This window comes from Heliconius melpomene, chromosome 1 (genome assembly GCF_056956725.1).
Source record: "Heliconius melpomene rosina isolate 202511_hmr_F chromosome 1, ASM5695672v1, whole genome shotgun sequence".
In the NCBI taxonomy this organism is placed as follows: Eukaryota; Metazoa; Arthropoda; class Insecta; order Lepidoptera; family Nymphalidae; genus Heliconius; species Heliconius melpomene.
This window is the reverse complement of record NC_140389.1, coordinates 6,703,444-6,726,195: the sequence shown is the minus strand read 5'-3', so window position 1 is coordinate 6,726,195 and position 22,752 is coordinate 6,703,444. Positions and strand designations below refer to the sequence as shown.

The 22,752-nt window shown below is 34.0% G+C and overlaps 2 protein-coding genes, 1 long non-coding RNA gene and 1 other non-coding gene across 5 annotated transcripts in view; 2 read left to right on the top strand and 2 right to left on the bottom strand.

Moving 5' to 3' along the window:
- tweek (transmembrane protein KIAA1109 homolog tweek) overlaps positions 1-15,612 on the top strand; it is a 36,192-nt gene extending 20,580 nt beyond the window's left edge. For both annotated transcript variants that reach the window (XM_085196464.1, XM_085196456.1), the window contains 25 exons: positions 225-442; positions 557-661; positions 963-1,227; positions 1,570-1,686; positions 1,822-1,901; positions 2,207-2,430; positions 2,516-2,641; positions 2,948-3,132; positions 3,350-3,536; positions 3,942-4,106; positions 4,401-4,521; positions 5,002-5,230; positions 5,636-5,894; positions 6,179-6,438; positions 6,772-6,928; positions 7,163-7,245; positions 7,734-8,177; positions 8,409-8,600; positions 9,342-9,485; positions 10,074-10,235; positions 10,631-10,870; positions 11,180-11,407; positions 11,567-11,697; positions 12,054-12,148; positions 12,518-15,612. In XM_085196464.1, coding sequence (XP_085052590.1) covers positions 225-442; positions 557-661; positions 963-1,227; positions 1,570-1,686; positions 1,822-1,901; positions 2,207-2,430; positions 2,516-2,641; positions 2,948-3,132; positions 3,350-3,536; positions 3,942-4,106; positions 4,401-4,521; positions 5,002-5,230; positions 5,636-5,894; positions 6,179-6,438; positions 6,772-6,928; positions 7,163-7,245; positions 7,734-8,177; positions 8,409-8,600; positions 9,342-9,485; positions 10,074-10,235; positions 10,631-10,870; positions 11,180-11,407; positions 11,567-11,697; positions 12,054-12,148; positions 12,518-12,713 — 4,613 coding nt within the window. In that variant the 3' untranslated portion in view covers positions 12,714-15,612. The remainder of the gene's footprint in view (positions 1-224; positions 443-556; positions 662-962; positions 1,228-1,569; positions 1,687-1,821; positions 1,902-2,206; positions 2,431-2,515; positions 2,642-2,947; positions 3,133-3,349; positions 3,537-3,941; positions 4,107-4,400; positions 4,522-5,001; positions 5,231-5,635; positions 5,895-6,178; positions 6,439-6,771; positions 6,929-7,162; positions 7,246-7,733; positions 8,178-8,408; positions 8,601-9,341; positions 9,486-10,073; positions 10,236-10,630; positions 10,871-11,179; positions 11,408-11,566; positions 11,698-12,053; positions 12,149-12,517) is intronic.
- On the bottom strand, positions 8,929-11,673 carry LOC146541118 (uncharacterized). The gene is made up of 2 exons (XR_014878655.1): positions 11,537-11,673; positions 8,929-11,376 (listed from the first exon to the last, which is right to left on the bottom strand). It is a non-coding gene; the product is annotated as an uncharacterized LOC146541118 (long non-coding RNA).
- On the top strand, positions 9,118-9,235 carry LOC146541119 (U5 spliceosomal RNA). The gene has a single exon (XR_014878721.1). It is a non-coding gene; the product is annotated as a U5 spliceosomal RNA (small nuclear RNA).
- A 602-nt stretch (positions 15,613-16,214) lies between the features above and the next one.
- On the bottom strand, positions 16,215-22,712 carry Atg3 (Autophagy-related protein 3). Its single transcript, XM_085196475.1, has 7 exons — positions 22,479-22,712; positions 22,045-22,233; positions 21,714-21,827; positions 20,356-20,496; positions 19,859-20,011; positions 18,600-18,727; positions 16,215-18,381 (listed from the first exon to the last, which is right to left on the bottom strand). The coding sequence occupies exons 1-7, from the start codon at positions 22,548-22,550 to the stop codon at positions 18,228-18,230; spliced, it is 951 nt and encodes a 316-aa protein (XP_085052601.1). The 5' UTR covers positions 22,551-22,712; the 3' UTR covers positions 16,215-18,227.
- Positions 22,713-22,752: the final 40 nt, after the last annotated feature.

Below are 22,752 nucleotides of genomic sequence, written 5' to 3'. Positions count from 1 at the left end.
TAGTACCTGCTGACGCTCACCTCTGCTTACTTATGAATTTCTTTTGTTAAGCTTATTGAATTCCGGCACTCAATACGCTATATCTCGATTACGCTGTATTTCGGCGGGAAACGGACATATTCTTTCGGGCATGAGAATTGGCATTTTTCGTTTTACGCCGATAAAGCTAAACAAATGAAATTGCGGCTGACGACAAGTTTATTAATATATTTTTTTAATTTTAGCAATGCGTAATGCATTCCAAGACGAAATAGTATGCGAAGAGGACAAAGAGGTCGTCCTCATTACACTGAAAAGACCTCTCATCTTCATAATGCCGGTGGCCGTTGATAAGGCGATACTTGTGTGGCTAAATTATAAAAATGCCTACGAATACTGGAACGAGAAGAGAATGAGCTTAAATAAAGAAGTGCTAACTGCTACACAGCAAGTTTTTGAAAAGGTATGTAATGTATAGAAATATGTAAAGGTTTTAGTTAGTAAAAATTTAAAATAATAAAAATAATAAAATTAGGATTTGATTAATGTTTAAATCTTATATTGTTTATTTTTTAAGGTACAATTAACATCGAACATAGCGACTCCACACTTGAGTACTTTATTCCTACAACTGAATGTCGACGATATTGGCATATGCCTGCCTTTAAACCAGCCACCAATGGTAAGTATTCTGTTGATTATTTCTCCTTAAAACTTTATTCTAGAGACTAGACATTTAAAATTTTTATTAAAGTTGATTTTTATTTATTCTATAGTCTCTTATTTTTATTCTTTTATTATTATTGGAAACATATTATTTTATGAAAAATATTTTTTTTATTGAATTTATGTATCAAATGAATATTTATATATTAATACGTAGTTCTTAACTTAATACCACTCTGATAAGTCCTCCTTTTTTATTATATAATGTTCTAGGTCCCTTTTAGCTAAAAAATATAACCTAATTACTTCCATCGCAGACCCGTTGGGGAGGCACTCGCTATGAAGCAGACTCTCGCGGCGCAGTAGTAGTAACCCTAGAGAGTACCAGCATATCCGCCTGCAGTTCAGGGGCGCTCGTAAGCAAGGGCCGCTTTGTGGGTCTCTGTTTGCGGTTTGCGGACGACTTTGAGGCATCCCTGGATGATTGGAAACCCGCGCCCGGTGAAGCCTGTGTCAATGTGTGTTGTGTATCCGAGGGTACTTATGAAGTGTGTAGTCGGACTACTGCGGCTAAGCATCATGGTAATGATAATTTTATGTCTTTCTATTGATTTCTAAGAGTTAATTTGATTGTGCATTCAAATATTGGTAGGCCCTTTTAATACTGTGGGATGATATAAAACTGTAGATATGATTTATGTTGGTCCGATCTCATCTCGAGGTAAAGGGTTTTATTTAAAATACGTTTTTGTACGTTCTTAAAAGTCAAAATGCGGCGTTAGATACGCACGATTTAACCAGTAATATGTCGTAATTGAATGGGGAGTGAAAAATAAGGTATTTCACTATTAGTCATTATTTATCTATCCTGCTGCTTATACTAATAGTTATGTCTAAATATTTTGATTTTATTATTCCCTATAGAAAACGCAAAATGGTTCCTAAACGTATCGTGGCAAATGGAAGGTGTGGACATACATCTGGACGTGAATGTCGGCAAACAGTTGTCGGCACTCGGACATACTTTGACTATGCTCACTGGTGAGTTTTAAATTATGCTAAGACAAATATACAATTGTAAAAAGTAATCAATTAAATATTTGTAATAATTTTGTTATTTGAGAATACAACTAGAAAAGTAGGCTATTAAGGGTATTTTATGTTTTCTCTTTGTAGGTTTTGAAGAGGAAGATCCTCTGAAGATGGATTATGAAAGTGATTTAGAAGATGAGGCTGACAATAGCAAGGATTCACAGGTAAATTTATTTATTATATATATGGTTTATAATGAAGTTTTGGAGAAATTGTTTTTTACGACTATATGTTAATTATTTAAGATCAATTTAAGTTCTACTCATAATTCTTATGACACTTTCAATTAAAATCTGCGCAAAACATTTAATAATGCTTTAAAACTAAAATTAATTTGGTTCCCGCCACTTTTCTTTACTTTTAGATAAAGGACGATAATTTAAATAGGTCTTTAACTACAAAGTAAACTTTTATTGGCAAATAAATGCTTTTATATTTATGTGTACAATATAAATGTGTGCACACACAGGAGAGCATAGTGTTCCGCCGCAAGTACACGTCGCACTTGCCGGCGTTCGTTTTCGATCCCGCTCTGGACGCGCGTCAGCGCTCCAAGCTGATAGAGCGTGAGATGACGGAGCAGGCCAAGGTGATCAGTGACCTGCGCGCGCTCGGTGCCAGCCACGCCACCGTCGAGCACGAGCGACGCCGCCTCAACGACCTGGAGGCGCTCGCCTTTAAGGACTTTCGAAGGTTGGCCGTAATACTTTATACCAGATATAACAGCATTCGAGATTGAACAAGCAACAATTTTAGTGTATGTTGTGTGTTTTCGCAGAGACATGATCCAGAAGTTGCGTCGTCAAAGCGTGCGCGCGTCCTCCATCACGAAGGGCAAGCTGGGGCTCGGCTCCAACCGGTCACACTCTTTCGTTTCACCGCCAGCTCACCACGACTTAGATCAGTTAGTACATTAAAATATACTTAATGTACTATTATTTGATTTTATAAATAACTTATTATTTATCGTCCTTGTTGATTTAGTCCGATGGGAAGAAAATTGAAAGTTACATGCTATTATCAAGAATCACCAGAACTTTCCTTTATTAATTATTATATTTCTTTTTTGACAAGCTTATCGATAGGTGTACAGAGAGACAATCTAATTAAGGCTAGTTTTTTTAAACTAACAATGGGCTGAGTTTGTTTGGTTAATTAAAACTTTTTTGTTTATTTGCTTAATACTGAAGAATATTATAAATGTACACAGGGTATCGGAACCTTTAGTCGGCCTGGGTGGCCTAAGTGGTCTCACCGGTCTAGGCGCACTAGGCATGTGCGTGGGCGAGGCTGGCGAGTCTGGTGAGACATTGCTACTAGCGGACGATGACACGCGCCTCGCTGATATTATTGAGGGCGCGTCTTGGAGCTCTGCTGATAGTGATCCGATAGCTAGTTTGTATTATTTTTTATCAATAATATTAAAATTACATTAAAATTAAATACATTATACGTATTTAAGCATAGATAAAGCATAGATTTTGTAAACAAAGACAAAGGAAAGAAAGCGATTATAGTTTTCGGTCTTATTGTCTAAACATTTAAGAAATATTTCTTGCTTCGTGTTGGATTTTATAAAAATACTATATTTATGTAATATTATATTTTATAGGCGTTCCCGCGACGGGTCCGTCACGCTCGTGTTCCTTACGTGCACGCGACCGTGAGCGTGACTCCCGCGAGGGACGTGACGGACGTACGCGCGTCACGTTCCAGGGCGGAGTGCAACGGCAGAGCTCCTTGCCGGCGCCGTGGCCGCCATCTATGCACACGCACGATGGAGACGACGTTGAGAATGGGTAAGTGGTTGCTAGTAATATGACGTCTTATGTTTGAAGGCAAGCTGTACAGAGCAGTGATTATCACCGGCGCCGCGGATGGTGGTTTGTTAGATACAAATTCAGGTGGAGAGGATATTTAGAACCAGTAAATCGTTAGTTGTAAGATAACGTGACGGCATTGACGCGTAATGGAGATGGCGAGTTACGTGAGGGGCTTGTCGTGATAGCATAAAAAATTCTTTTTTTATATATATTCTATGAATGTTATAAATAATTAACGTCCGGAAAGATCCTTATAATCTGTGAAACAATGTTAAAATATCATGAACTTCATTAAGATATATCTTATAAATGTTGGCCAGAACTTAATATATACATTCGCATCAAGCTTTTTTTGATTACACGACATATTTTTCTATACAGGTCTCCACCCGAAGCTCCAGATCTTCCTCAATCAGAGAGCAAGCAGAGCAAAACGAAGACAGCGGAACCCAACATCGATTTCGAGCTGGACGTGAAGGTGCACATCAACAGCGGGAAGTGCGTGCTGCATACTAAAGACGTTGCAGGTCATGAGGAGATGAAGATGTATGTATACTTTACGTTCTGAAGTTCCTGATGTACACCGCATAGCAGGAACTTCAGAGATAACCTAATGTTAAGAATTCGAAGTTATGAAAAACGTAACATAAACATACAGATTACCCTAATTGAATAACTTAAAGGTACGAGATGGATACTACAACGTGAGGGACATGAGAGAGATAAACCTAAAAACTATACGACCTAAAAAGGATATCTCTATTACTTCATTTTCTTTATAAAAAATTTGAGATTTAAAAGATGTTCATATATAGTAGTTCACACATGTTTATATTACAGCGGTACTAGCAGTAAGTCCCGTGTGGGGCGTTCAGCGTCAGGGGGTTTAGACGCGAGACGCGCTCGCCTACCGCCGCCCCCCGACATTACCGTGTTTCAAGTACCTGGATTACAGCTTAAGGTATAACTGAGAAAGAATTTTTTTATATATATTTTTTAAATTTGTTTTTTACTTGCAATCCGCGATATATCACTGTTTACTAATTCAATAAATATAACCATCTCATAAGTACATTTTGGGGTATGATAGTCTTGAAAAAATTGGTAAAAAAACAGCTTCATACTTTTTCTCGCATAACAGAGAGAACACACAGTTTTTCCACTTTCCACCCATATTTAGTAGTGTTAAGATCTTCCGTTCCTCACTTCCCGCCGAAATTTTCGAGGCTTTATATGTTGAGTGACCGAACTCGATACCAGGCTTTTGCCTTGGTGACAGAGCGAAGAAATGAAAAAATAATAAATAATAATTCATTTCCTCGTGTGGAGATAGAAATCACAACCGTCGCGTTACAGTCACACACTTGTGCCTGATATAATGTTTTATTTTACATTTTATTATTCTAGTAAATGTTACGTACCATTATTATAATTTACACAGGTACACTACGAATCTAAAACACTACCCGAGGAGTCAGTATCACCGCAAACAGTGCCCAACCTCCCATTAAATCCCAATCGCAAAGTTGGCACAAAGAAAGCTGCCCTCTTCGCCTGGATCACTTTACAGAGTATACCTGAAGAAACTATCATCAGTCCTCATATATTAGAGTTCTTGGAGCAAACGCTGGAGCCCATACCTACCAAGGCGTCGTTTACTTCTACGCCTGGTATGTTGTTATTTTAAAGTGTTGTTTTTTTATGTTTATATTTGATTCTAACATTTTCCTTATAAAAATCGCATTCAGTGTAGGAGGTTTCAGGAGAATAATGTAAATGTGGTATATAAATATTAATCAGACATTTTCAAAAGTAATAGTAAAAAAAGAAACGAAATTTATTAGAAACTATTCTTATATTTTCTCACTGATTTCTTATTGATTTATACTAGCTAGAATAGAACTATAATCTTTTATGTTTAACATAAATTTGTATGTTTATATGACTCTACTAAAAACTAATATGGAATATGAAGTAGTTTTTAGTTAATTTTCAATATGAGTAAGTTTTTATTGAGTAGGGTCTGCTATGGTGCAGCCATAGTCGAATTATCACATTGCTCTCTACCACAACAGAATCAGAAACCGGTCCACGCAATCGCACCAGCGCCGGCCCGACGGAGGGTGAGACGGGCGCGGGGGCGGGGGCTGCCGCAGAAGCGGCGGAGGGCGGCACGTACCCATACGTGTACGCGTCGTTCCCGGTGGATGTGATCGTGCACTTCCACACGCGCCCCTCCGCCTTCCGCTTCAGCTGCCTGCCCGCGTCGCGCGTGGAATGCCTGCTGCAGCTGCCCAGCCTGCAAATCGTGTTCAGCTCCAAGCGGGCCGATGAGTGAGTCGCTATTGTTATTAATTTTATTATGTTTTATGATACGTGTATACTATATATGCAAATATATTTGCATTACATTGTGGGTAAGCATTTGATTGTCAAAGTGATGGTTGTCTCCGCCCTATTGAGAAAATATACTGTTAAGAGATTACCTTACTAGAGTACATCCTCTATATATACCCTATATTCTTTCTCCCTTTATATTATACGGGAAACTAGAACATAAATTTAATTTAAAAATATATATATATATATTATGATACTTTTTTCTTATCCTCATCCAGAGAAATGGCAGAACCGGCAATAGCAATGGGTGGTCTAAGCGTAACAGGTTGCTTAGCGGATTTCTCCGTGTATATATTCCATCCCTACGGCGGCAAAAAGTCCAGTTTAAAGGAAGCTCAATGGTCCCCCCTAGCTGATACCGAGAGAAAAGATTCACTATCAATTAATGTGGAGTTTGTGAAATTCCACCTGTCTAGATTCAGGAAATTGGATTTTCAAAGTGATCAGGATCACTCGAAAGCGACTGTTAGATTTTCTAGTGAGTTTCCGCTTTTTTTATTTCCTTTTAATAAGCTGAATTAATTTAAGAAATTAATTGAATCTTATAATTGTTTGGTTGGAACATTGTTACTAGATAATGATAGTAGTGTATAGTGTGGAATTTAAAAGATATAACCAAAAAAAGATAAACCTTTTCTCTTGCTTATCAGACTAAATATTAATTATAGTTATATTGCTTAGTAATATAGTTATATTGCTTTTTTTTCGTTTTATACTACCAATAAAAATAATAAAATCAACTACAGATAATCAATTTGGAAGTTAAATAAGAAAAGTAAAGCTAAAATTAAAATTATTTTTATACACTTAGCCATCGTGGACGTGGGCTCAGCGTGGTTTAAGTACGACATGCGACGTCTCAGCGAGATCCTCGCGTTCCCTAAAGCGTGGTACAGGCGGAGTATAGTGCGGCGACTGTTTCTCGGAGATGTGAGCTTGCAGCATCCGCATCAGCAACATGGACATAAGTGAGAGGGAATGATTATTAAAGAATGATTTATTGAAATTCTATAATGTAGAACATTATTTTTCTTACGGCGTTGAGTTACGCCATTTAAGACCACGGATTGTCTCGATAAGTGTTCTTAATTCCTTCTACTTACTCTACTTTATACGATTTTTTCATCTTTGTTTTATTTAAATTAATTTATCTCCATATACTTTAATAATAAATAAACTTTTCACATATATTTTTATTTTAGCTCAACCGGCAACAATGTGCCGGTATCCCCGGTACTTCCACAAAGAGAAAAAAGTAAGACTGCTGAATCACAGAAGAACAAAGGTAAATTAGAAAATATCGTATGCATTACATTTAATGTTATTTGTTTGTAGTAAAATTAATTGGTTAGATATTTGATTTGCATGGTAAAATTTTGAATTGAATCTTTAAAACAGCTTATATATATATATATATATATATATATATATAAAATATATATATATATATAAAAATGACAGTGTGACTTGTAGAATACAGTAAGTATATTATGATAAAAAATTTAGAACAGTGCGTGTATTTTGCAAGCAAAATATTGCATTGATTTATTGGTTTATATTACCAAAATTTTATTTATTGGTTTATATTACCAAAATTTTATTCGCGCTGTTTGCGTGTTCCCCAATTTGCCCAATTGTATTTCTAGTTAATCACATTTGTAAGCGTTATGCATGCAACATATTCTAAGTGCTTGAGGTGACTCCCTCTGGTACAGTGCGTTATATCGAAATGAGGAGTTGTAATATAGTTCCTCGTTAATAAATTACCCACAGAGAGCAAGTCGGAGGGCGCGGCGTGGGAGACGCTGGTGCTGTTCGCGGTGAACTTCGAGCGGCTGAACGTGCATATGAACATGGGCAACGTGATGGGTAACGTGAGCTGGCAGTCGCGCTCGCTAGGCGCGCGCGGCCGCCTCAGTATCGGCAGTGCGCGCCGCCGCCAGGTGGGCGGCAGCGTGGCGCTGGGCGGCGCGGCGCTGGAGGCGCGCGGCGGCATCGTGGGCGGCTCCATTGCGCTGGCGGGCGCGCGCCTGCATGCGCACCTGCAGCAGGAGCCGCCCGCGCACGTGGCCGCCGCGCGCCTGTCCGCGCTCGAGCTGCGCCTCGACTACATGGGCGCGCCCGCGCTACTCGCGCGCCTATCGCGCCCGCATGCCGCGCTGCGCGATCGCTGGCAGCCGCCGCCCGCCACGTTGCCACCGCGCACGCGAGCGCACGGTACGTACATAGGTTTGATGTTCACTCGGATGGAAAAATCTCCCCGCTCTGATAAAAAAAACAAAGCGCAGTAAATTAATATCTCTTTACAGAGCAAAACTTTGGTTTTTTAGGGTTCCGTATACAAAGAGTGAAACGACTAACTAACTAACTTACTAAGATTCCGCATACATTACATATATATAAAAATATACAGTTCAGCTTACCAAGTTAATACTTTTTTAATTAAAGGTACCCTCACATGGCAACAGCTTCAGGTGCTAATGAGTCGCAGCACTACCCCCGATCTGTTAAAAATGCAACTCAAACTGGAAGAGTTTTTCACGCATCAATTCAAATCCGGCAAGCGCGTGTTTTCTTCATTACACTCTACGCATCATAATGGACAAAGCTATGCACATCGGAGTAAAGATAAGAGAGATCGTAAGTATTTATAAATAATTGTTGAAAAAAATGCAACTATAATTTTATGATCATGTGAAAACTAAGTTATTGTATTATTAGCTTTAATTATTTTTTCGAGCTTAATTAATTTTAGTCGGCGTAGGGACACAGAATGTGACTGTAAAACCAACTGGTTATGGGTTCGGTCCCCACTCGAGGAGATGAAATATTTATTTAAATTTATATTTCCATTTCTAAGCTCTGGTGTCGAGGCAAAGCGCGGCGTTAAATTCCCTCTGCCTACCCTGCTGTGTGTGGGATACAGCGTAAAGCTGATTTTTTATTTGCTTTTATTTTTTTGTCATTGTTTTTTTTTTATTTAAAAATATATTATACATTTATTCTCTTAAAACTTGCCTACTACGAGACGCTACACGAAAGGCTACTCTAATTATCTACAACTAGATGGCGCTGATCGAAAGTTCTTTGTATCTGAATCACGCTATCGACTTGTATTACTAAAAGCATAAGAAACGCAAAAATCGGAAATTCAAAATATCTCTGGTTTCCCTTCAAAACGCACAAATCTTTCGCCTTTTACTAAAGATTTCCGTGGAGGGGAACACTCAAATGAGTCTTTCATATTTTTGAAAATCTTGCTTTATAGCAAGATTGTAAAATAATTCAGTAATAATTGTGTTATAATTTATAATGCTATATAAAAGTAACTATATTTAAAAAACAACTTGATAAAATTATGTAATTGATAACAACTTACAGAAGCACCACCACCCACCTCTGGCACTGGTAGTAGCGGGACTAGTGGTGATGCCCCACAATCAGAGCTCCGCCACCACCGCCACTGGCAACGAGTGTTGCAGCTGGTGGCTAACGCCCCACCACATCTGTATAACCATAGTCATGGTAAGACACGAACGGAAGGGTTTAAGTTCAAAGTTGGGCAACAAATTACTCACATTACAAAGGATACAGTTTGTGAGGATGGATACTGCTGAACTGATTTAGATAGAGAAACTTTACAGTAATATAGCTTTATATTTAAGAATTATATATAGACTACAGCTTAATTAAAAATCCAATTTAATTAATAGTCATAACTCATAAGCCTTCATGGCGTTTCAGTGTAAGCAAGATGATTGTGGGTTCGATTTCCATTCTTCGAAACTAATTGTTTTCGTTTCCTCGCTGTGATAACTTGCGAAAACATGCAATATATTATATAATTGTGGCGGAAAGATGAGAACAAAATGCTTTGACACTGAATTTACCCCACGCACCCTGCTCTGCGTAGGCGTTCAGCAATTTAAAAAAAAAAATTAAAAAGTATTACCATTTCATATTTTTTCGTTAATAATATTTCTCTTACAATATAAATAGTACATACGTAGCGTAATATTACGTCTAATGATTCATAATTTTTTACACGGGATTAAATGACACCTGCACAAAAGAATCGCACCCACTACCTATTTTAAGATCATTTTCCTTCAGGTGGCACCGTGCTAGGGGGCACACTAGAACTTCAAGGCTCTAACATATCACTAGCGTGCTTCCACGGGAACAGTCTAAAGGCCAAGTCGTGGGCACTCTTCAGTTTAAAGGACCCGTGTATCAGCTTTGCCACTGAAGCACAGCAGATTATAAATGATGAAGGTAATGTTTATAATATGTTTTCCGCTTTTTAGTTCCTCTGTGGGAAATTTTGTATTGATTAGCAGAATTCAATAACTTATAACGGAGGAATTATAAGGGACTTTTTAATGAAATAATTGTGTTCAGCCGTAAAGGAACAAAGTTGATCAAGTTAAATATATTTTTTTTTGGACAGGATAGTACTCTGGACAGGATACTACTGGCTCTCATAAAGCACGTCTTTGAGTTTAGCCACTCAACACGCATTGTCCCGAAAATTAAGCAGTGCGTGAGGAACGCTGTGTCTTGTGACATTAGGTCCATAAATTTAACAAAAAAGAAAATAAAATTACCAAGACTTAGTCAGAATATTTATTTCGAGACAGAAACTTTCTCAACGCAATTTATCTCAACAGGATCACCTGAAGTGCACGCAGTACAAACCCTCACAGCCAGTCTCGGTGGAGCCCTAAACACGGAGGGTACTCCCGGCGCCGCGGGTACAGCGGGCACTTCGGGTACAGGCGGCACCGGGGGCACGGGACACCAGTCGCTGGGCACGGTGTGCCGCATGACCCGCACGGTGCTGTTCCCGCCGCAGTTCAAAACATTGCATGAATGGTTTCATTATGCGTTCGCTGATAGTGAGATTGATGGTAATTGTTTTGATTCTTTTTTTTGTGATTTGTGAGATTGATGGTGGTTATATTAAAAATAATATCAATCACACACAAGCAGATAAAAAATAACAATATATTAGAAACTTTATTTTACTATATTTTCTTTATTTATTTAGATACATATACATATGTATATATTTAGATTGTTTTTTTATTAAAAAATTCCACAGTTCATATTTTGTATCACAAATCTATGCTAATTGCATTAAATATAATTACCTAATAACTTTACCAATAAAATTTAATAAAATGTTAACTCTATATTTTACTTCATTATTTTCTTAGCCATCGATCAATTCCCGTCACTGGAACGAGAAAACACGGGCACCACCGGCAGCACCAGCAGTGCTGGTAGTGCAAGCACAAGTACGACGGGCACAGGTTCAGGTCCCGCGTCGAGCACGATGAAGTCGACAGCTCAGCACACTAGGGAAGTGATATTTGCATTGCCGGCGCTGCAGATGCATCTCAGGACAAGTCATCTACAAAAAGAACATCCGCCCACTGAGAATGGTATGATGAGTTGCTTTAAATAAACTGAACTTGGAATATATATTGTTAATTTTTTTATTAAATAATAATATAAATGTTTTAAAATAGTTTATTTATATTTTAAGTTAGAACATTTCTTTCCCCACCCACCATTCAATTTTTGTAATTTATTTTCCTCAGACGAGAAGCCAGTAGTGGAATGCAGTTTCATAACAGAGTTTGAAGACCATATATTCGTATCGGTGGATGCTGAGGCCTTCCTGTTCTTACACGATCTCATATCATCTTACATAAAGGAAAAAGAAAGATTCGTAAGTGATTTATTGTATACATGATATTTTTTTTAAATTAGATAGTGTGTGATTAAACTAAACAAATACTGATGCTTAAATAATAAATAACAATATACATTTGATTTTGTTCTATTAATTATCACTGTATTGTGTCATGTAATTAGTAATTAATAAGAAATACATGAGAATCTCACTAATCCAGCAGTATTAAATACCACAAAACCGAATTATTGGATTTTTTAGGTTTTTATTAAATGTAATCTTACTGTGTTTTAAAATAATCTCTTATTAAAAAAACTATTTCTCGATTCTTTGATGTGAGAAACGATGTATTATTTTTCTACATAATACTCAATTCATATTTAACTTTTCAGATGCCAGGCCGCGCCGGGTCGGAACTGCCAGTGGCTTCTCCTCAAGACTATAGAGACTACCGCTGCCACACCTGGCACCTCGAACCTACTGTCAGGTATATATCACTGTACTAACTTAACACTGTCCAATCGGGCTTAACTTAAAATTATTAGTATATCGACGGACCGTAAGTAAAGTATCGAAAGTGAAAAATTGCGTATTACTTTTATTGCTCTTTTGAACTACTAACAAGGTTTGAATACATAACCGTTTAAAAAACCATCGATAAGTTAAATTATTTAAAATATGTTATTTGTTAATAATTCAATATCTGTAATTTTTTTATATCATTTGTTTTATGTAATTATTATCAAAAATATTTCTGTCTAATTTTCTATCTCTCTCTCTTTATTTAACTGTATAAAAAAAGATATATATTCAAAACTACATATTTATATTAACATATTTCTCAAATTTCAACCAGATTACTATCCTGGGCCGGTAAGTCGATAGAGCCGTACGGTGTCGACTACATACTACAGAAATTAGGATTCAGTCACGCGCGCACCACCATACCGAAATGGCTGCAGAGAGGCACCCTCGACCCCGTAGATAAGTTACTAGCGTTGGTGCTGCTTAGACTTGTTACACTCGTGCCACAGAAACCACTTAATTCATAGGTTTTTACATATTTGACCACTAAACCCTAATTCCTGGCCTATGACTCCCTTATAGAAAGTTGTTGTAGTATGTCCTAAGTAAGTATAGCTTTTGTGATTTGTCGACCGTGCGTCGCATACAATTACTGACTTAACTTGGAATATAAATATACTACTACTGTCAAGTAAATTGTGGTTATTTCTAATTATAAGATATAGTATTATTTGCCAATTTGTATACATATATGAAAGTTAGTGAATGTAAAACGTTAGATTATACGAGTTTAACCAAGATATCAGACTTCGATATCTAATGTATATAAACTCATAAGGTGGAGTGCAGTACGATCGATATGTTGGTTTCTGAACTTATACGCATGCACAGTGCGGGGAGAAATTAATCAAAAGAAAGAAAACTTGAGGAAAACTCATAAAATCCAACCTGCGTAAAAATCTACGGCTAACTTTAGGGCGGCCACGATTCGTCGACCTTACTGTAGCTAACAATGGTACTGCGAAGACATGTTAATCTTGTGCCACATAACTGGGTAACTCTTTTAGTTATTCCACCTTATTGACCTTTTCTGAAAGATAGTTTCCTGATTACAAATGAAAAACTTCGAAATATTATGTAATAGCTCTTTTTATATTAAAAATTAAACTAAGGGAAAGAAGAATGTGACATGATGTCCTGTAATCCCAAACTACTTTCTTGTAATATTAATTTATGCATTTATGACTTAATTGATGAAATTTTTTCAATTAAAAGGATTCTAAACTATTTTCTTATTTGAAACAAATAATCTATTGAAATTTTAATAAGCAATTATGTTTATTACTGCGTACTCGTTTATACACAACAGTGTCATTTTAATTATTTATAAAAAAAATATTCAATTGATATTAAAAGGAACGTCAAAAAAATGGGAGACAAATGATTCATATTTGATCATGAATGACCAATTTTGGTAGACATCTAGAAATGTACGGAAAGACATTAAAAATGTTACCATATCTGATATTAGGGGGATCCGTCGGTTGGAATTATTTATTTCGATTATTAATAAGATTTTTTATTATTAATTTTACAATTTTTATAATGTAATCAATTAAATTTGAGAAAAGTATAAAAAATATAATCCCATAGATACTATATAGACTTTCTTTATAACAAATATAGCAGAGCTTCGTAGGTGTAGACAAGCAATTATTAATAATTAAATCAAAGTTACAAATAACCAAAACTTTCTTCATTTGGTTAAATTTTTCAAAATAATTTATAATTTGGTAAAGTTTAAATATAGATTAAAATTTTATTTAATTTAATAATTAATGATTTTATTTTATACGAGTACAAAATGTGTAAAACATTATTTTCCATTGTATATTAGGTATATATTTTTTAAGTATACAGCGTTTTGTAAAATATACATTCAGAGTCTTTTTAAACAGTGTATTATTCCTTTTATTTTTTTTTCTGAACTGCATATTAAATATTCAGAAAAATAAAACTAATTGAATTTAACAATTAACAAAAGATATATTATAAAACATTACTGAAATTTAGATATTTTAAGTTGAACTTAAAATTGATTATTTCGCATTTGTAACTACCGTGTAGTTTATTTTAGTTGTTTATCAAGTAACAAAAAATCAGGATTATTTTGTTTATAAATAATAAATGTTTTTTTTTACGATTGAGGCCAGTCGTGGCGCAGGTCGCAGGTAAATAAGCGTGCGACTGTGGGCACGATAGTTGCGGGTGCGATTCGCACTCCAGAAAATGTAATATTTAATATTTTCTTTTCCTCGTTCTGGGAACGGGGCAAAACGCGGCGTTGAGTTTTGTGGCATTCAACACGCAATGTCTCCAGAATTCGACGGAAAGTGAAGAGTGAAAATGTCTTAATGGGAACGGATTGTCTTAACATTAGGTGCTCAGGTTCCCTCTGCCTACCCTGCTAAAACCAATTACTATATTTAAGACTCTGAATGAATATTAATAGTTTTAATAATATAATTTTGTAGAAATGTTTTCATTGTGATGATAATGACTGTTAGTTTAGTTTTCGGTGTAGGAGCGTCTGGTTGCGGCCTATTATATTTAGCTTATTCCATATTTTCGGGCCACTTTCAAGGTACATACGAGTATATAGGTAGGAAATAGACGATTTTGTATGTAGAATTTGTTATCGATTAACCAAATTCAATTTTGTTGTTTCTTTCAAAGGAAAATGCTTAAACTTTATTATTTATGTATTTTTTTTTCATTAATTATTGTAGATTGGAATACCATTATAAAAATTTATTAAATTAATGCGTTCGTTTCCTCAACATTGTTGCGATACAGTAATAGTTTCGTTAATTAACAAACACCTTTTGTATTTTAAAGAAGGATAAGTGAAAAAAAGTGTTTGTTGAGATGAAATAGTAGTGAAATTAATTACGCAAATTGGCGAGAGCTAAGAAAAATACTTACCAGGTTAATCAATTCACTGTTTTTTTTTTCTTTTTACTAGTAAAGTTATTTGATCCACAAATTCATTAATATTTTTTATTATTAGGCAAGATTCATACCTGAATTAATTTATTATAAGTATCTTTATTTAAGTAACATAAATGTTATCTAAAATGACCAAAAATTTATAATTCTATTATAATATTATTGTGTATATTTGAAAGATAATTTCGGAGTGGAAGTCGTTAATTTTTGTATGGAAATTTTATAATTTTCAATTTAATGTTCTAAATTAAAAATTAATTTAGTCTAATTATTTATATTTAATGTTTTATAATGTAATAGGGTAGTTTTAGAAGTTTGGGCTTCGTCGTTATATTTTGGTGTATGATATATTTTTATTACAGAACGTGATTTGTACATAATGAATGTGATATCAATAAAATTTATTAATACAATATACATTTCGTATTTTTAAATATCTATTAATATCTACTATAATATGTCTTGTGTCCATATTAACCCTACAAATATCTAAAAGAATATAGTCAAGATGTCGGAAACTGAACAATCCAAGCCTCACATACACGAGCTCTGTAAAGTACTGGGCTGTGTTAAAGCTGCGCAGTCGACAACGATTTATCTAATCTAAATTAAATCTAAAGAAATTACAACTGCCTGTAGGATAATCTGTAGTTTTTATATGATGGATGCTACAAAATGTAAGCCTCCTTCAAATGTAATATTATTAAGTATATTTAATTTACGAGAACAAAGACTTTTCTCCAATTTGAGTCATTGTTTTCATAGTCTATACTGTTAAAGGTTGAAATATATGAAACTATTTTTAACAATTTTAGAAAACGTATGGCGTTTTCTAAAATTGTTTAAAATACTTTCTCTGAGAACTTAGTGATTAGAGCGCTTGGACGATTTCCAACAGGCGCGGGATCTAATCCCGCTACGTCCAAATTTTTATAAGTTTTGTAAAACGTATGTGAAACTAGATTTTTTTTTGTTTTTACATATGTAGAGGAAAATTTTAAAAGTGAAACAAAATAATCTATAGCTGCAAAATAATTTATTATAAGAGACACGAACAACGACATTGCAAATATAACAAATGTAGCAAACAGCTAGCGTACATAAATGCTTTACTTTCCCATATATAACCGATTTTTTTCTTAATTCAAGAAACAAAAAATTTTTTATATAATTATTAATTTTCTTAAACAATTTTTTTTTTAAATTATGTCTTTAAAAAACACACATTTATTTAAATGCTGTGTTTTTTCATAAGCCATCACACGCGTAACTTTGCGGCCGTGATTATAATTATTCAATAACCTATTTACATAAAGGCGAAAGCTAGCCTAAAATACAAAATATAGATATGTATATAATATAAAATTACTTTGATAATAATAAATTTGAAGTTAATTCGATATTAACTTAAAGAATTCATATATTATTCTGTTAAAAACCAAAACAATTTTTTAAAAACAGCTCAGATACTCATACAAAACAGTTACATTAAATGATCATTAAAGATTTTGCTATAATATTCCTTTTACTCAGAATCTACTAAATGATAAACAAGAGACATTCTATTTTGATTTTATATATTAAGAATTTATATACCAAGTTATAAAAAAAAATTGTCATCTTCAAAAAAAATCATGATATTTTTAGGGACATATAACTCCCTCGAATCATTTTTTTATAAAACAGCGAATATGATCGACACTAATTCAAATATATTTATTGATTTTTATTACATTTTTTAAAATTTTTGTTGAAGTATAAAAGTAGTAAGCAAAAGTAGCGTTGTGCTTTAAAAAACGAAGAAATAGGCAAAATTATGGCAAAAAGTACTAAATTAATTGTACTTCTCATACTATTTTTAAAGTTTTTTTTTAATATTTTATGTATGTATAAAATTGGAAAATTATGTAAATTGTAATGTAAATGCTTGGTTATAGTAAGATTTAGATTTTAATATATTATTGAAGTTGTATATTTTGAAGATATATTAACAAATATAACATGAGTTGAAATAAAGAATTAAATTACATTTTTAAGTTCCACTTTAACAGCATAAAATAACTTATTTATTATAATTATATCAATAATTCATTTTGAGTGATCATAAAGGAATTTATAATACACTAGCGACCCACCTGCACCTTCGCCCGCATAAAATTATTATATTATACATATTATAGCCAAATTACACAAAATCGCTATGTAAATTGTACCTGTATGTGACTCTGATGTATAAGATATATAACTGTAAAGTTTTATTCAAATCCATTCAGTAGTTTTTGCGTGAAAGTGGAACAAACATTCTTCTCATAAAATTTGAAGTTTAATAGTTTGAAAACCATTTTTATCAGATTAGATGCCAGTCAGAATTTGCAATGTTATGTGACAAAATAATTTTATGGCCGATAGATTTTTTTTCACTAAATAATATAATAAGGGATTCGTAGCATATAATTTACATTAATGCAATTGTAAGTCACTGACCTAATTGTCAGATACGAGGTTTAAATAATTCTATTTTAATATATTAAAACTATGCATGGCAATCACATTACGAAATTTTACGTTTTCCTCTCAATAACTAGATTACACACATATGTACGTATATACACAATCCAATTGTGTACACTATAATTAGTGTACTTACGATAAATTAAAAGCGCTTGAAAAGCACCACACAAAGACTTTAAATATATATTTTTTTTTTTGCTAATTAACATTAAAAAATTTCAACCTGCTGAGCTAATCCCGTGCGATCAAATATGATTTTTTTAAGCGATAATAACGATATCTCACGCAAAACCATTACATAGATATATTCAAATTATGAAGTAATGAAAGTAATAATAATGAAGTTGACATATTGAGAACGGAGAAAAATATTAAGTCAAAACAGCTAGACTTGTAAATATTCTCATTGTAATCAAAATAGCCTATTCTATGAAAAAACTTGAAAAATAATTTTTTATGCTAAAATCCATTATAATAAGCTTCAATAAAAAATCAATTTAAAATTGTAGAGAGAACAGAGTTTAATTAATTGAGACATTTTGTGTGAAATCGTACTCAACTGTGGGTATAACAGTTTGCACGAACTTCAGAAACACTATGAGATAGGAGTGCACGCCCAGCTCTCCGCCACTCTCTGTTACGGTCTCTATTATTTTCTTCATTACTTCCGCGTGCCTGAAAAATAGAACGTTTATAACACGAACCATTTTTTTATAAAAACTGTGTAAGTTTCAAAAAGGGATAAATGACTAATTCTGAAATGAGAATTTAATGGGTGGTCACATGTTTTCAGTGCTTTAATAGTCTAAACTAGGCCAATCCTTCAGAATTGCAGTAGTCATATATAATTTTAATTATTGTTATTTTAATATTTTTTGTATAGCATATCCAACCTGCAAGGATGTACGGACGCCATGCTCGGTCCGGAGACATGTGGGTGCGCTTCCATTGTGACAGTTTTCTTTGCGTGGTCTTGAGACACGTCTTCGTACATCGCGTCCACGCTGAGGAGATGTCGATCCTGGAATTACATTTAATTTTAAAAAAATAATATAAAAAATGCCACTTCACGAAAACAACCTAGTGTTGAGGTACTCCATGATCAATTCTTGAGACAGTGTGTGTTAAGTGGTGAAACTAAATGTAAGGAAAACAAAATAATATATTCTCCCGAGTGGGGATCGAACGCTGCGCCAGGTCAACGACCTCAATGCTATACAAAAATATAAGATGTCGAAATGTTGTATACTTACATGAAAATATGTGGGAAACTTAAGTGTAACTATATTATAAGAGATTTCTTTAGGAACATTTTTAATATACAATTTAATATATAAAAAAAAACTATAAGTACATACAGTTTTATTGAATACAAAACGGTATTAAAAATACAATATAATACATATTTGTTTCGTTATTTGTTTATCTATATATATAAAATCGAAAGGTCACTCACTCATCATGAAATCTCAGAAACTACAAGTGCTAGGAATCTTAAATTTTGCATAGGAGTTATCTATAGGACGTAGGTGCTCGCTAAGACGGAAATTTGCAATATTCGACTCCTAAGGAGATGAAAAAGGGGTTGAAAGTTTGTATGGATTTTTTTTAAATCGCCACCGATCTTTATAAGATTTGAAATTAAGACTCTTAAAAATATTTCATTGAACACGTGTTTCTTGGTTTATTAGGATTCACCCCTAAGGGTGCAAATAAGCGGGCGAAGCTGCGCGCGTCCGCTAGTACGTATATAAAAGCACACTTGATTTTTTCTTGTAGGTATATGTATTTCATAGCTATTACATGTTGGTCTAGTTAGCCGAGATTAATGCCAAGAAGAAGAAGCTATTGCGTTGGCTGACGCGTCATACAAAACCATCATTCTACACCAGGGAATTAAAAATCAATGAACACTTCAATTAGTAAGCACTTCCCAATTCTTCCATAAAAGCGTATTTTTTTTATCTTCCCCTTCACCCTGCACATAGCAGGGTAAGCATAGGGAACCTTTTGTTAAGACACTCTGTTCCCATTAAGACACTTAATATTTTTACAATTTATTTTTGTGTTGCAACATTTTTTATGTTTATATAACTATTGTACTGTTTGTTTCTTTTAAAAATAAAATAAATTATTTTGCTACAGAACTCACCTCATCATACCCAATAAGCCACAACCTCGGTGTCTGATAATATTTGTCATAAGTAATATGCAGGTCGTAAGTTCTAGTCTTAACTATTTCGTCGCCGTCCTTCTGTCTCTTCTCCTTGGGCTTGGGTTCTTTGCGCGTTGCCAACGCTGTCGACTGTTTATTTAATGCTATTGACAATTATTGATAGGAATTTACAATATAAAAATAGATATAAATAAGTATAAGATATTCAAACGGGAATCGAACCAACAACCGTTGCTGTTACAGTTAGACGCAATGCCGCTACGCCATTACGGTCAAATGTTTTGTTTTGTCAAAATTAATCGAAATCTAATGACACTCCTTTTAATAAATATAATTAAAGTTACTAATAGCTATTTTTATTTAATACTTAAATTGGGAAACCACTACTATTTATCAAATTCAAACATATAATCACTACACAATAAATCATTACTAAGTTCTAGTATTATAATCCCATACATCATACAACTTACCGGATCCACCTCATCCAGCAGCCCCGACTCCTGGAATTGCTCCATATCTTCAGCTTCTCCATCATCATCGGCATCATCATCATGGTCCTCGTCCTCACCCTCGCTGTCCGCATCCGCTGCTTCGAGAGTCATTTCACATACCTCGATGAAAGAAATTAATAAATTAAAAGGACTTCTAACCTTGCGATTGCGACTGATTGTGGGTTCGATCCCCACTCGAGGAATTTAAATATTAAATTTATATTTCTATTCCTTCGCTCTGATGTTGTGGCAAAAGTGCGGCGTTGAGTTCCGTCATTTAACACGCAATGCTTAATGAATTCGGCGGAAAGTAGGGAACGGAGTGTCTTAGCACTAGCTTAGCGTGAAGCTCATTTGATTTTTTTGATATATGCATCTATTACATTTCTAAAATGTTAAATATGGACATTAATATCAGATAGACATCATTAATAGAATAAGAGTTACAAAAGACACAACTTCAATGTCATCGATGACCCCATTAAATATAAACAAAAAGTTATTGTCTGATAAGTGTTTTGTGACCAATATTTAAGAAATTCTTCAGCCATTTAATATTAATAAAGAAATATAGATTTACTTAAATATTATTTAACTATGTAACAACATAAAAGGGTAAATATTAAAATTTGTAAATGTAAAAACAAGATCAATTGTCAAAACAGTTACAAACATATTGTTCAATACACAATAGTATTTAACAAGGCCAGTTCACAATGTTAATAAACTCGCTATGTTTTTGTTATCAAAAACTATTGTTGATAACAATACACTAAAATATGTTTTAAAAGCTACAGTTTGGGAGTATACATTATTATAAAAGGAAATTATTTTCCAATTATCATTTGTCCTAACCTTATTTCCAACATTTAGTGGTAGGCAAAGACAAACCCTTATTGGGGCCCTTATTTTCAAGTCCTCTGATATGAGCCCTATAATAATTATACTCTATTATGGCTTGCAGGTACTCTCTGTATATAGGCTAACATCCAAAGAAATTATTGGGTGGTATAAAGAACCCCTGGTACATTCTTCAATCTTCCACTTACCTTCACGCTGTATCCCTTGCAAGGCAGCCAGAGAGAACAACCAGTGACAATGAGCTCTTAAGACTCTCTATTTCTGACTTTCCACCCAATTTTTGAGAAGCTTTATGATAAGTGGCTGAATTCAACCTAAAACTTTGTCTATCAGAGCAAGAAAATGGAAATAACTTAAATAATTATAAGCATTCTACTTATAAAACTTGAAAACGTTGTGAACTAAAACTAGATTATTGAATGTTTCAAGCTATTGAAGTGTCAGATTAGTGAGATTATACTATGTATATTAAATACCTTTTCCTCAATATTAGGCGAGCCTGGAGATTCATAGTGGTGTGTGTCCACCCAACCTCCATCCCCATCTTGTTCATCCTCAATCACTTTTTCATTATCCTCACAGTATTCAATCTACAAGTAAATGTCAACCTTAAAAATTTTATGATATTGCTTGCATTGTGCTTTTTTTTCTATTAGTCTTTATTTGTTCTTAAATAATGTTTCCCTCACAGCTTCACTTTCTCAGATTACAATAATTGTTGTATGCATGTTCCTATTTTTACTTCTAGAGCCTATGAATATGTTTTTATCTTTTATTATATTAAATATACTTTAAAACAAAACTTACTTGTTTGCAACGTCTATAACATGGCACATTTCTAGTGATAAGAAACTGTTTATCTGGTGGTAGGTAAGGTCTAATTTTGGATTCTTCCCCTTTAGCCCATTGCCAAGTTGGACAATGGTGTACTAAGTGATCACCAGCGGCAACAAACTCTTCTGGAGTTAATACTCCAGTTTCATGAAACTTTGATTCCTAAATACATAATTGAGGAAAACTATAAAATTTATATGATACTAAGAAAATATATAAATTATTGGCTAATTAATTAATCTTCGCAATAAACAGAACAAAGGCATAATAAATCATAATAATTATGTCAACAAAACTGTTAGGCTTAGATAGGTTGATTACACACAATTGTTGCTTTGGACCTCATAATTAATATTATATAATTAATCTTTATACATTGTTGCTATTAATTTGACTAAACTTTATACCTTGAGTACAGGAGTTAAGTATCCCGCAACCCCGAGGGCGGTCCCTTTGACGGTGTTTATAACACTTTGCATGTTTAAGATGTGTTATGAAAAATATACAATTTCTGAAGAAAGCTACTTTGCCGCAATTTATGTAATAACAATTATTTTACACAAAGCCGGACAAAGCAATCTAATAAAGATCTACCTTCAGGACAATGATATTTAAAATTATGTCAAAAGTTAAGCCTCTAAATGTCAATCTGACAGAAGTAGTTTATTGTCTTGTGTTGAC